This window comes from Ceratina calcarata, unplaced genomic scaffold (assembly GCF_001652005.2).
Source record: "Ceratina calcarata isolate Rehan_Ccalc_2016 unplaced genomic scaffold, ASM165200v1 scaffold7.2, whole genome shotgun sequence".
Lineage (NCBI taxonomy): Eukaryota > Metazoa > Arthropoda > Insecta > Hymenoptera > Apidae > Ceratina > Ceratina calcarata.
This window is the reverse complement of record NW_017178268.1, coordinates 436,414-449,733: the sequence shown is the minus strand read 5'-3', so window position 1 is coordinate 449,733 and position 13,320 is coordinate 436,414. Positions and strand designations below refer to the sequence as shown.

The 13,320-nt window shown below is 38.8% G+C and overlaps 1 protein-coding gene across 5 annotated transcripts in view; it reads left to right on the top strand.

The window, feature by feature from the left end:
- Positions 1 to 800: 800 nt before the first annotated feature.
- Positions 801 to 13,320, top strand: part of LOC108630136 (transcriptional regulator ovo) — a 23,351-nt gene continuing 10,831 nt past the window's right edge. For 3 of the 5 annotated variants that reach the window (XM_026817808.1, XM_026817809.1, XM_018033203.2), the window contains exon 1: positions 802 to 2,458. In XM_026817808.1, the coding sequence (XP_026673609.1) occupies positions 2,299 to 2,458 (160 nt within the window). In that variant the 5' untranslated portion in view covers positions 802 to 2,298. Of the gene's footprint in view, positions 2,459 to 13,320 lie in introns of all 5 variants that reach the window. The other 2 variants (XM_026817810.1, XM_026817811.1) reach the window with 1 other exon arrangement.

The following is a 13,320-nucleotide window of genomic DNA, read 5'->3' as shown; positions in this document are numbered from 1 at the left end:
CTTTTAAAAGTTTTACTTAGAAGTATACCAGCTTTCATTAAAATTTGATTAATTTTATTACCGATAGAACTCCATTAAATGAAAAAAGGAAATAACTAAAAATGTTTCATCTGTGAAGATGTCTTATTTATAAAGCTTTTCCATGTCTATTTATATTTGATTTAGAGCCAGTCTGTACAGTAGATGTCTGCACCCGTGTAGTATAACTTATAAAAATGTCTGAACTAAGTATTTTCCATCTGCAAAAATATTTTATTCATAAAACTTTGCAGTGTCTATTTATATCCGATTTTGAAACAGTCTGTAGAGTAGACGTCCGTGTCGTAACATCACGGTTCGGAGTTAAGCCGCTACCTACGTGTATACCGCTTGACAGCATAACCGACATAGTGGTTAGAGACCGGGAACCCAACCTTAACCGTGAGCCGCGTCCGTCATAAACCAGTACCCGCGTATGTTTATTGGAGAACCGTGCGTGCAATTGCGGCGCGGGATCGCACAGGTGGTACATAGTACAGGACTCGAGGAAGTTGTGAATTTTCTTCGAGCCTACCTTTCTGTTTTCAGACCAGCGAATATTATAAATACTATGAACGGAATATATTTATAGAAACGTTTAATACGCAGCCTGTTATAATGAGACAGCGAATTTTTATGCAAAACAAAACTTTTATTAATATAAGAAATGATGTATAAATAGAATTGTTTTTTAGAATTCAATCATTACGATATACACTTAACAGTTTATGTTCTATGAATTTTCATAAATTACATGCATACTTTATATTTCCTAGTCAATAAATTTTTTTATGAATGCATAAAATCCGTAGTCTAGTTATAATGCATCATATATCGAAGCTATATGAAATAACGATGCTTAATCGATGATAGAAATTTCTGTCGACATTCTTTTAAATTAATATCATAAATTCATAATCGTGCGAACATCTTGCAAGATATTCCGTGGATTCGACATTTACAAATACATGGGTTTCAATAAATCAAGGACCGCTTCTCTTGAAGATGGCTTATCGTTTTCGTAGGAACGCGAGGGAACCAGTTTGGAAGGCGTGAATGAAAGACCTGGACCACGTAGTCCGGATGATGAGATTAACTTCGCTGCAGAAATGAAAACCAAAGTAGAAGCTGTAGAAGTGTTTATAAATCCTCTTAAACAGCATCCTTAATCTTGACTCTTATTATTAGATAAAAATCTTAAACACTATGCAAGTATCCTAGGATCAGGGTTGCAGATTAACAGTTAAATCCTTTCTAAATCTCATTGTCAGTCTATAATCGGAATATTCTTCAATTAAGAATAAAAATTCAATCGTTAATCCAATTTTCTTCCAATTAAGCTAATTAAGTAATTTTAATTAGTTAAATCCGAATCACATTTACCAATTGGTGTTCAATTCAATTAAATCAATCAATTTGATTTATCTGCAGTCCTGCCTAGAACAAATAAAGGACCGAAGATTAGGACGAAAAGTTGTCGTTTGACACTGCAGTTTTATACATCCTAGACAAAAAGGCTGGAAGTATCCTAGAAGTAATAAAAACCCATGGGACAGGTAGGAAAAGGTCTCGGTTAGAAAGAGACGATGATCCTGAAGTAGTGATGGAGACTCTAGTCTCACACGCTTGGGCACACGTATAATGCTCCGTTAGGCGCATGCGCGGTCCCGCGATGCGGTTCCCATCTCCAGCGAGCGCCGCTAAAGCGACCAAATAATCTGGATGGGCCATACGAGGTGCGTGACGTGTGGAGATGGGGGAAGGAGGGCCTTGCGAGGGTGGGAGTGCGACCGAGGTATCTGGTGGGGGTAAGGCTCGGGGCCCGGCCTCGCCTCGCGGACGGGCAACGGAGTCTCTCAGTCGTTCAACAGAGGTCGATTGTTCATGTGCGTTCGCTCAATCCGCGGCCTCTGTCCAGGATAACTGTAAATCCGTGACAAAGAGAGATAATCGAGAAGAAGCAAGATACAGGCGTTGGACTGACCGGGGCAAAGAGGCTCTGATCTATCGTGGTTCGTTGACAGTGATCGTTCCAACAGTGAAAAGGAAACTCGATTTGTTTACCTTTCTTGTGGATCATCTCGCGGACACTCGGTTTCGTTCGAGAGTGATATTGTCCCTGGAACTGGATACCATTTTGGCGGGCAGAGACACGATCTTACCTGTGATTATTATTCGATCGGTGCGGTTGATGGTTCGGAGGAACGCAACCGGCGGTGGGAATGGTGGCGTGAAACTATAGGGGTGAAGTGTGTCAGACGTTAACGCACGTCCCTCAAGATGCCGAAGATCTTTCTGATCAAGAACCGGCTGCACCAGCAGCAACTCAGGCTGCTGGAGGCCCAGCATCTCGGGAAGAGCCCGCCGTCACCCTGTACCGGCAGCAACAGTCCTCTTGGTAGCTCCGAACCCCTCAGTCTCATTGTCAATAAACATCAATGTAAGTAGGATATCTGCTGTAATTTCCTGCAAATACAATGGCGAATGCAGTTATATTTTTCCCTTTGCAATTTCATTTATAAATATGCAATGATAACATCGACTGTATTCCGTATTGGTCGTTTATCATTTCCAATCTTCTTAAAAAGTTAAACAGGCTTATGAAATATAGAGCTGATTTGTGGACTTTCACAAGTTTCGATGAACACGACAGATGCTCTTTTCGTTTATCGTAACAGTTAAATTGGAAGTAAAAGCGACCATTTTACGATTCGTTAAAAATTACAATTTTCCCGTAGACTCGATAAGTATCGATTCGTTGAGAGATTGCGAAGCCGGTTTCGTTGGTTCATTAAAATTCCCTTGATATTTTCTTGCACTCGCCGGTCCCGGGAGAAAAAAGTGCTGCCCGGGAATATTTTTGGGCCGGCCGCGCAGGTGCAAACGAGTCCCGAGCCAGCTACAGGTGCCATCGCAATTTAGTAGTTCGTCCGCAAATTTGATTTGTAAAACGGTCTGCTCGTTAAACGTGTTCCGTGTAAACTCGGACTCTCGATCTGTGCTCGTTTATTTTAACGACGCGACGGAATACTTTTTGCGTCGATGCTAATTGATTGTTTCGGGAAAAAAAGAAGCTAATAACGTTTCCTTCGATAATTGCGGTGAATCACGCGACTTGTCTAAACAGCCAAAAAACGTAATCTGGGACTGGAAAACGCGTTATGGATTGCGTAACGGTCTCATCCGCGGCCGCGGCGCGTGTCAAACAACGGGTTACCGTCGAACAACGGTATTGTGCGTAAACAACCGTGTGCAAACAACATTTGCCGTGTCGCTTCCGCGAATTGGAGATTGCGCAGGAATAAGAGTCTTCTTAGAGATCCGATAATAAATCACAAATGTATGCGAAGCAAAACAAATGACTAATCTTCCTGCGGCGCTATATTACTTCTTGTTCTTCTGTTTTATTTTTCACCGCTGACTTTTTTATTCATAATATGATACCGATGGTATCAATTTAGCGCTAAACCTATCATGTAGGGGTCAAATGACCGTTGCAAAACTCTTCTACAAGAAATAAAAAGGAAAAGAAAATTGTGTTCTCACAATGTTAACGTTTTAATTATTATTTGAGGCTGTTAGATAAGATAATAGATAAGATCTCTGCCAAATGTTTAAGTAATGAGAAACTGAGTCTTAGAAGATGTCCAGTGTTTGAAACGATGAACTTTTAGGAAAAATAATATTTACAGATAAGTAAGATTTATAAGATTATTCGACGTGACTCTTTAAGTCACAGGGAACTCTTAACATACATGTTAGGTATTTAGATCGTTTCGTACTCCTCGGAGCGTTTAGGGTAAGTGCCGTACTGTTCCTCACAGTCCTTTTACCAGAAGGTTTCATTTCTTTCCCCACTCCGTGGCCAGACCCTGAGAATACTTTTATTACACACTAACAGCACCATGGCTTCAAACATCGGCCACAACGCGAATCCCCTTGATGTGCAACAGAGTACCGCTCGAATCGTACAACTCTCCGCGCTTCCGCCGGTAATCGTCGGTTATCGATGCTTCTACTTCTACTTAGAATGTATTTGTCGTTTGATAGACACAATGCACCGAATATCAGCAACTCTTGAAAACCAGACCGCACATTCCCCACGTGTCCACCCCGATAAGCGTAATCGTCCCAAAAAACGACTTGCTGCTAGCATATATTTACTAATTTTTCTTTTCAATAATACATATTATAGCTATGGGAACATATGAAAATAAGAAAACCCTTACACTTCTTAGAATGTATGAGCCATATGGCTATAACAGGAACTCTGGGGGTCACGCAGACTTACATTATGTTCGCACTCGGTTCTAGATAATAATAATAATATGTAATAAGTACTTAGACAGTTGTTCTTTTTTTCTTAAATATATAAATAATAAATAACAATATGGGTAAAAAAGGGGGCTAATAGTGCCTTAGAAACTTAGCTGTTTCATCTTTAGTATATTTACTAATATTCTAATATATGATTTTGGCTCTGCTTGATATGATTCTTACTGATTTGAAATTGTTTACATTGTCTATAAGTACTTCAGTTCTTACTTTTGCTCACTTTTATTATTTATCTCGAATAATATCCTCCAAGTAGATATTATTTCAACTATAAAATACTCTTAGAACATCTATTGTACAATTATACAAAATAATTAAATTCTGACATTATTATATCTATATTTCTTCATAAATGAAAATTACGTCAAAATTTTAACGTACGTTAACAGCAAGTCATTTTTAAGGACGATTGTACGTGTCGAGGTCAGGAATGCGCAGCATAGTTTTTATTGGACACATTGTATGTCAAAGGACGGAGACATCCGTCCGTGCAAGTAGAGATATCCGTGACCGACGATTGCCGGCGGAAGCGCGGAGAGTTCTAGCGAGCTCGAGCAATACGAAGTATATTGCACATTGAAGGGATTCGTCAGCGGTGCCATTCTACATGTTGTATCCTAATAATCTGAGGGTCTGGTCACGGAGTGGAGAAAGAAATGAGACCTTCTGGTAAGAGGACTGTGAACTTACTCCACGGAATTTATCCCAGACTCTTGGGGCGAGTAACAACTAAATCTAACACGTACGTGCTGAATAACTCTTTAACAGATTCCCAAAATATCCAAAATTTTGCACAGTGTTCTATTAATATAATATTATATCTAATAATTATTGTTTGAATGATTTGTCATTGTCTTTATTTAAGGACTCATAAAACCTTAACAGTAAACCTACCCTGCATTGGTCAACTGACTGCTTTAAATTCTTCTACAAGATATAAGAGAACGGTTCAATCATATTGTTAAATTCTTAATTATTGTTCAAATTAGGGTGACAACAAGGGTGTCAATCAACACTAATCTGCATTAAAATCTAAAAGATATAAATTATGTGGTAAATTAGTGTACAAAAACTGTCGGTAGCTTTAATGTTAATAAATGTGGAATTTAAAACATGTGAAATGTCAATTAATGTGGATTTTTAGACATTGTTCTATACAATCTTCCTAAAATCTGAAGTCGGTTGTTTTTCAGTCAAGCATGATGGAGTTAGCAAAGTATATCTGTTCTTTATTCGTTTCCCCGTAGTAAGTGGATATCGAAATTGATTTTCAGTTATGTAATTGGGAGACAGGCTAATTGGGTTTTGGACCCGGGGCTGGAGTCTCGATGATAGCCTGGCGCGGTTACAACGGTATAGTGAGTAGCAACCGAAGTCTGTCCTAAACTGGTTTAGAAAAACGACTGGAACCGGTTCCTCCTTTTCTCGGGTCCCCTACTTCTTCTTTTTTCTCCCGCATCGCTCGTTTCGTTTCGGCCTCGATGTCGATGGCCTCGCGTCGATTATCACGCGGCTCGCAGGTGCAAATTCGCTCGCCGACGACGTTAACTCATTAAACGGCTCGCGTGTCAATTAAACTGTACTATACAATGTGCAAGCCTCTGCGCGACGAAAAGAATTAGCGTCAAAGGCACCGAAAGCTTATTCCCTTTGTAACGCGTCACCGTATCCCAATTATTACCCGATAAAAATCGAACGGTTCCGGCTTTTATTAGCGATCATCGCGGTTGTAAATTCACCGGCTTATCTTCCACGGAGACATTCATTCCCTATAAAATCGGCCGAGCGTGTAGCAACGATTCGGTTAATTAAAAATTCTCAAACCTTCGCAGAGAATAATAATTTTATGTATAACAGAAATATTTAATTATTGCATGAAGAAGAGTTATTAAAATGAACTGTAATTTGGTAAAATACAAGAATTGATTGATGCAATCTCGATTAATAAGTTCATCAAACTTTATTACTTTTGCATTTTGTGCAGCTTGCATTTTCTTCAACGGTTTTTTGCGGAATGACTCGCGAGGATAGGACAATTGTTCCGGCTTCGTTCTCATTGTCCCGTTAAACGAAGATAAAGAAACCATTGAATATTAATACATGCGAGTCGTCGCACTTTGCAGATTTATTACGTCTACCCGTTAGATCAGAGTCAACAGTTTATCAGGATGATAATCTGTACAGTGACGTGTCCGCCATTGTAAAAGCACGCAGATTCCTTTTTATTATGCTTTGTGCGGAGCGTTCGGTGCGCTACCGGAGACTTTGATGACCGCACAAACAGTATTCAAGCCTTTTCTGTTATTATCAGCTACTTCAACGCTTTAACTGTTTCGTTAAAACTAGTTTCGTACGAATTTTCAATAAAATTGATCAAGCTGATTGAATTTACAAATTCTTTTATTTTAACAAATCATAAAATCCGAAAATAATTTAGTCTAGATGACATTTTTTATTGATCTACCCTGCATATTATTTTAATCACAGAGACGATCGTTTGAATAAAGAAGATCCGTCTGACTTTTTACACGGTGAAAGCTTACCGAGTAAAAGAAAATCGTGTCAAAAAAAGGAGTCATGCAAATACTGATTGGCGGGACTCTGAATAAACAGTGTTAATGGAATCCGCTTAACATCGTAATTTTATCTTAAAATCGACTAAAGACATCCAAATTCTCATTAGATCTTTTATCTTTTCTGCAAAATATATTAAATCTGTATTTCGTTTTTGAAGACGTCAAAGCAAGTTCGCTGTTCTTGTTTCTAGTATATAAAACAAATTGAGGTACTTAAATGAATTCCGTTGAGAACTTCATGTCTCTTGTAGGTAATAACTGAAAGGTCGTAATCGATTTTTTCCTCCACCGATTTTATTTATCGTCAACGAAACAAAATGAAAATTTAATAATTCATTAAGTTAAAACATTTAAACTGTTGAATTGTATGATTGCACGTAGGATTTCTTCTAAGCAAATCTGATAAAAGCGCACGATTCTCGTGAATGTAATTTATTTTCTCCTGAACATTATACGAAGTAACCCGTTACCGTCGTTATGGTATAATTTGGCAAGTTACAAGGTATTGCACAATGCGAGCGCGACCATCCGTTACAATAAGAATTTTTTTAAGTTTCGCACGGTTCTCTTGGAGAATTGCGCAACGGAGCGAGCACGCGCGCGTGTCTCGGTCGCCAATGCCTGTGATTCCATGACGGCCAAGGCGAGCGCACCGGTATTAGAATCTTCGACAGAGGATGGAAGGTCTCGGTGTCGTAAATAGAAAAGCGACCAGGCTCTCACATTCCTCGAATCAGAATTCTTATCGGATCGCGCGCTACGTGTACGAGGATTTATCATCGCCTATGGAAATTAGACGATAAAGGGAAGTAGCTCTCAAGGCGTTACAGTCCCTGAATAAAGTATTCTTTACACATAAAATTTTCTCAAAGATTCCGTCAACAAAATAATGCCTTACACTCGACATAAATGGTTAAAATTAATTTCTTGTAGAAGTAATATAGAAAATATTCCAATTTCTGTTCACATCAAAATTTTAACTCACTGCAAAAAAAATGAAAAGCACCTGATTTATTGTAAATTCGATTCGTTTATTAAGTTTGCGTCGAGACCGAGTATCACTGGTTGTTTTATATAGTTTACGGTGCGATGTACGCGCATTCTACTAAACCGCGTCAAGAAAGGATCGCAGTGTCACCGTGCGCGTGGAATGCGTCAGGCTCGACGCGACGAAGACTAACGACGGGCATTACTAAGAATTCACCGCGCAATATGCATAGAAAAAAAAAAACGACGCAAATCAGTTAAGCGAAAGTCCCGTGAGAATTTTCGACTGGATTTCATAAAATAATATTTCGAAGTGCAATCAATTTTTCGATTCGACAGGATTCGTTTTTTATATCTTTGCGTTGGAAAGAAGTAAAGGACATTCTTGCTAAATTCTTAAATTGCTACCCTGCAACTTTCTAATTATGAAACGTTGCGTTATTTTTGTACATTTTTCCATACTTAAATATTATATTTTTGCCAATTCTTATGAAATAACTATACTTCTATACGTAATAATAAAATTCCATTTCTAAATGTTTTAAATAGTAAAAGCGCTAACAATAAGTGACCCCGGTTGGAAGTCGTGTCACTTTCCAAAGTCTATATTATTTCATTTTTGATATTTTCCCATTATGAAACATTGCTATTGTACACTTTTGCTAGTTCTTACGAAATAATCAAAATAAATTTTATTTGACTATAAACGTTCTAAGTGGTAAAAGCGGAAGTGATCCCTGTTGAAAATCGTGTCACTTTCCAAAGTCTATGTTATAAACTCGAGTGGGAATAGACACTCGCAGTTCGCTTGGTTCTGTCGTTGACACGCAGGTAATCGCGCACCTGTGCCAAAGGCTAGTACACCAGGATGTGCAGTCATTGTGACGAATTACAATGCACCGTGCTCATCGTGCGTGCACTCCGCGCTATCGTGTGCGCGTCCTCACGCGTGCACAGGTATGTGGGTACGTTCTACGGGGGCCTTCGTACCCACGTCAATTGCAACCTCGCTACTTTCGATGCTTCAAGTTTCTTACCAACCAGTTCCTACATAAATAAATAAATAAGTAAATAAATTAAAAAAAATGTATTAGAATTAGTTTAGAGTAAATCGTATTACCACAGGAGTGAATATTAATTCTATAAATTCTAATAAACTGTGATAAGATTATAGATGAAACAAATAAAACTGTAAATTGAATATCAGAAGAGTTAATCAGTGAGAGAGAATTGGATAAGAGGGATGAAATTGAACAGGGTGAAAGGTGTACTAGGTACGTCGATTGGCTTTGGAACGACACGGACCTCCGTGGAACAGGTTTGGCTCGTAGTCGAAAGCGACGTGAGCAGGTAGAAGAGCACGGCCGCGTCTGGTTGATTCGTGCACGCACACAGCTCACCTGTTTCACATATGTAACGAACACGTATGAGCCAAGGCACAGGTTTCCAGACAGAGAGAACCGCATTAGCGACTACCGTGAGGCTAATGGCGCAAGAGGGCCGTGACCGAAATTCTTTCGAAGCAAAGGGGCCAAGTGCAGAAAACGCTCGGCTCGATAAATCTGTCGCGGAGTCCTTGCCAATCCGCGCCAATAATCTCTCTCTCTCTCTCTCTCTCTCTCTCTCTCTCTCTCTCTCTCTCTCTCTCTCTCTTTGCTGCCCGCCCCCCTATCTTCGCCGATGATTCGCGACTATTTAGATAATGCCTAACTTCCTTCGCGTACATTTTTTCAGGCAGATGCGCGAGCGCACCTGTATGTCTCGAGCACTTTCGTTTAACTCGCGAATATCATGCTAATCAGATCTTGGTTCTCAATTCGTTCCGTCGTTAGAGATCATTTCAATTCGTCCCGATTAAATAACGTTGTTCCAGGGTAAACAGGTGTCTCTGTACATGAGATATCGACGTATCTAGAAACGTGAATGATTATTCCAACGATAAAATTTCTTTTTTACATAAAAGTGTTCGCGGTCTAGTTATTACGGTTGCAGAATACTGTAATTAGAAGAGCAACTTTGGTCTCCGGTTTTTATACCGCCACGAGTCACATTCGAAAGATGTAAGAAGCCTGAAATGTTTCTTTAAGGGGAAAAACAATTAATCATCGTTACAGCCATAATCGCTGCGGATTTATCTGAATCAGGGATCTGAATGAGACTGAATAGCACGCTGACTGCTTAATCGATCCATTATATCTACCTCTCCTTCCACGATTTACATATTCTCTTTAAGCTGGCACATCTTCATAATGTCCAATCAGATTCATCCTTTCTCAATTAAAATGTATAATTGCAAATACGATTCTGTTACAAGGAATGGGCATCAATATTATAATATATACACATTATGTATTTGAATTGGGATATAAAGTTACTGGATTAGTCTCTGTGTGAAACGATTTTTAATGAGATTTGTAACGAGACTCGGATAAGAAATGACGCATTGAGGATAGAAAAGGTAAAATGACGCGCGCGTGGCTTGTTGCGAAACAGCTGTAACCGCGTCTCGGGAAAAAGGAGGAAAAAATTTTCCACTTTGGTATTGAATCTATGAGCCGAGTGCAGTGCCACTGTACCGGTTTTTCTTGCGCGTTTCCTGCGAAACGAGAGGTGGGACACGCTTCCGCGTGCGCCAGCGCGGCGCGACGAATGTCAAGGTTCCCCATCGATCTCGAAAACACGTTCCTCTGACTCGCGTTCTAATCGACAAAAAATCGTTACGAACGATACTTAATATAGCCGTTCCCTAAATCAAAAGTGTTGAAAATTGCTTGAAATGTTCTACAAGATTAATCCAGGATATAAATACAAAATCCTGAATCTATTGATCATCTCGTTTTCGAAACGTCAATCCAAATTCGCTAATTTTAACATAGTTCGATATTGGAGTGATGAAGTTGGCATGAGAAAAATACCTTTCTTCTTCGGTCATTGCAATTAATCGAGTAACGATAAATACTTGCAAAACGTGACGAAACGAATATAGACTATGCTTTATTAAGCACATAGATTTTTTCAGATTTTCGATCACCTAATTACGAAGTAATAATGTTTTAAATGTCATCGTTTTGTAATTTTTCACACAGACTGGAAGCTTGATAAATATAGCAACATTTAGCTTTCGAATTACCTGAGACGTACGACTATATAATTTGTTTTCGAAAGTACTCATTATTTCATTTTATAACATAATTATAATAATTGAAGTTCATCTTTTTTAATGTACGCGAAGTCTTATATTTGTGGCTGTTTATTTTTAGATTCGTAACATGACTAACATAGTAGGGCAATAATCGTGTGAATTCGAATTCGCGAAAATTTGCAAGATTCACTTCTTGTTAGTAGGTTCTGGGAATGTATGTGTAGGCAGTGTCATTTTTGGTACATCTACATATGCACGTAAAACGAATGCTAATGCTTCTGTACATCCATAATTCATTTAAAAGATATACGTAAAAATACCAAATGATGAATGTTAAATGAATCTTGTTAAGATGTTGAAATAAACATCAGTGACGGGGTAACACTTTTTCTAATCACCTGAAAAGAAATTCCAACAAGATTATTATCATTAGATTGATTTATGATATCAATTTGACGAATGAGATTTAAACATGATTTCGTGATTCTGTACAGCTAGTAATAATGAACCTGAGCCAGCTTCTCCTAAGGAGACAAAATTCAAAACGTGTAATAAGTCTACGTCTTGTGTTTTTCAAAACTCGATCTGGCATTGATGCTGCTAGATTTTGACATAATCTTAACTCGTCAAAATAAAAACAATTTTAATTTAGGGGGTGGTAATGTGCGTATGTTAAAATTGTTTTCATTTTCAAACATTATGTCAAAATCTAGTATTGAAAAACACAAGATATAGACTCATTACTCATTTCGAATTTTGTCCCCCTAGAAGAAATTAACACAGGCCCGAGCTGGCTCAGATTCATTGTTACTAACTTTACATTTAACAATTTTTCTTATGAATCATGTTCGTATCACATTGTGTCAATTTTTCTTCGAAACGTTGTTGCAAATCGACTTGAGAAAGTCAGACAGAGAAAATGGACAGGAGGAGGTGTCCTCGTGATCGAAGAAGAAGACTTAACGATCGCAGCGACGGAAGGAGGGACAACCTCCATTACGTAAGCCATGTGGCTTCGTGTCACCTTGCTGTTACCGATGCCTCGACCCACGCATGGTACCGCTACGCAAACGCTATACGGATACCACGCAGTTATATGCAGATACTCGCCCCTCTGTCCATCGCCGATCTTCCTGTTTTTCATTCACCCGAATCCGATTACCTATTTAAATACAGACGGATTTTCACTGTTGAATTTCAATAATACAAACAGGGAATTAGTGCAGGTGCACTCGGTTTCCCTGCAAAGTAGCCTCTTGAATTTGCTAAATCATTTCATTTGCAGTCCTGCAAATCACAATAATTTCTGTATTCAAATTTATATTGAAATTTCATCGCAATCGTATCATCGATCTCTCACAGTTAACGTGACTTACATTCGTCGGAAAAGATAGAAAAAAATTCTGAAAAAATGCCCCAAGTGTCCATTGTTCGGCTTTTGCGAACGCGGATAAGTGATAAACGGGTGGTAGCAAAGGTTCACGGCTCTGCGGGTAACCAAAAGGAAAGGAAAGGAAAAACCGGAGAAAAAAGGAGCCGAGGGAGTGGTCAGACGTAAGTAGGTCGACTAACTAAGCGTTTCGTTCGATCGAGCAACCAGTGGCTCATGTCGTGAACCGAAGCTTCTCCCGCTTCATTCGCAGGGTGTCTCGTTTCAAGTTTTCCATCCTAATTATTTTCCGAATTACGGTTTCAAATAAAACGTCGTTTCGGAAGTGACTAAACATTTCTTTTAATCACTCTATAAATCGAGATATATGATTGCAGAATCAAATATTCATATAAGATTTAATTGGCTGAAGCCTGAAGCGATAATTGCAGATCGAATTTGTGGAAACGACGTCACAGACTTGTCATCTCTCAACCCGTTACTTTTTAACGTCGAGCCCCAGGCGAGTCGAACAGTTCTCGCTCGCCTTGGACCATATCTTTACAGCGATCGAGTTCAGGGGGCCCTCATTTAAAATGGAACTGTCTACGCGGCGCGCACTGCTCCTAAATTATTATCATAATTTACCTCTCGTTTATTGCTACCGAGAGAACCGCGAGTCTCCGAGTTTTCCTGTTCAAGATAGAAATCGCTGCTGCACTTGGCCGTGACCAATCCATCATCACCTATTAAAAGTCACATTTTTCAAACGTTAATCGAGAAACTTTTAATAAACAACAAAATAAACATTTTATCATATCAAATAACAAAATAAACATTTTATGATATCAATTGGAAAAATTTAAATAGGCTTCGTTCTGTCGTTTAATCAT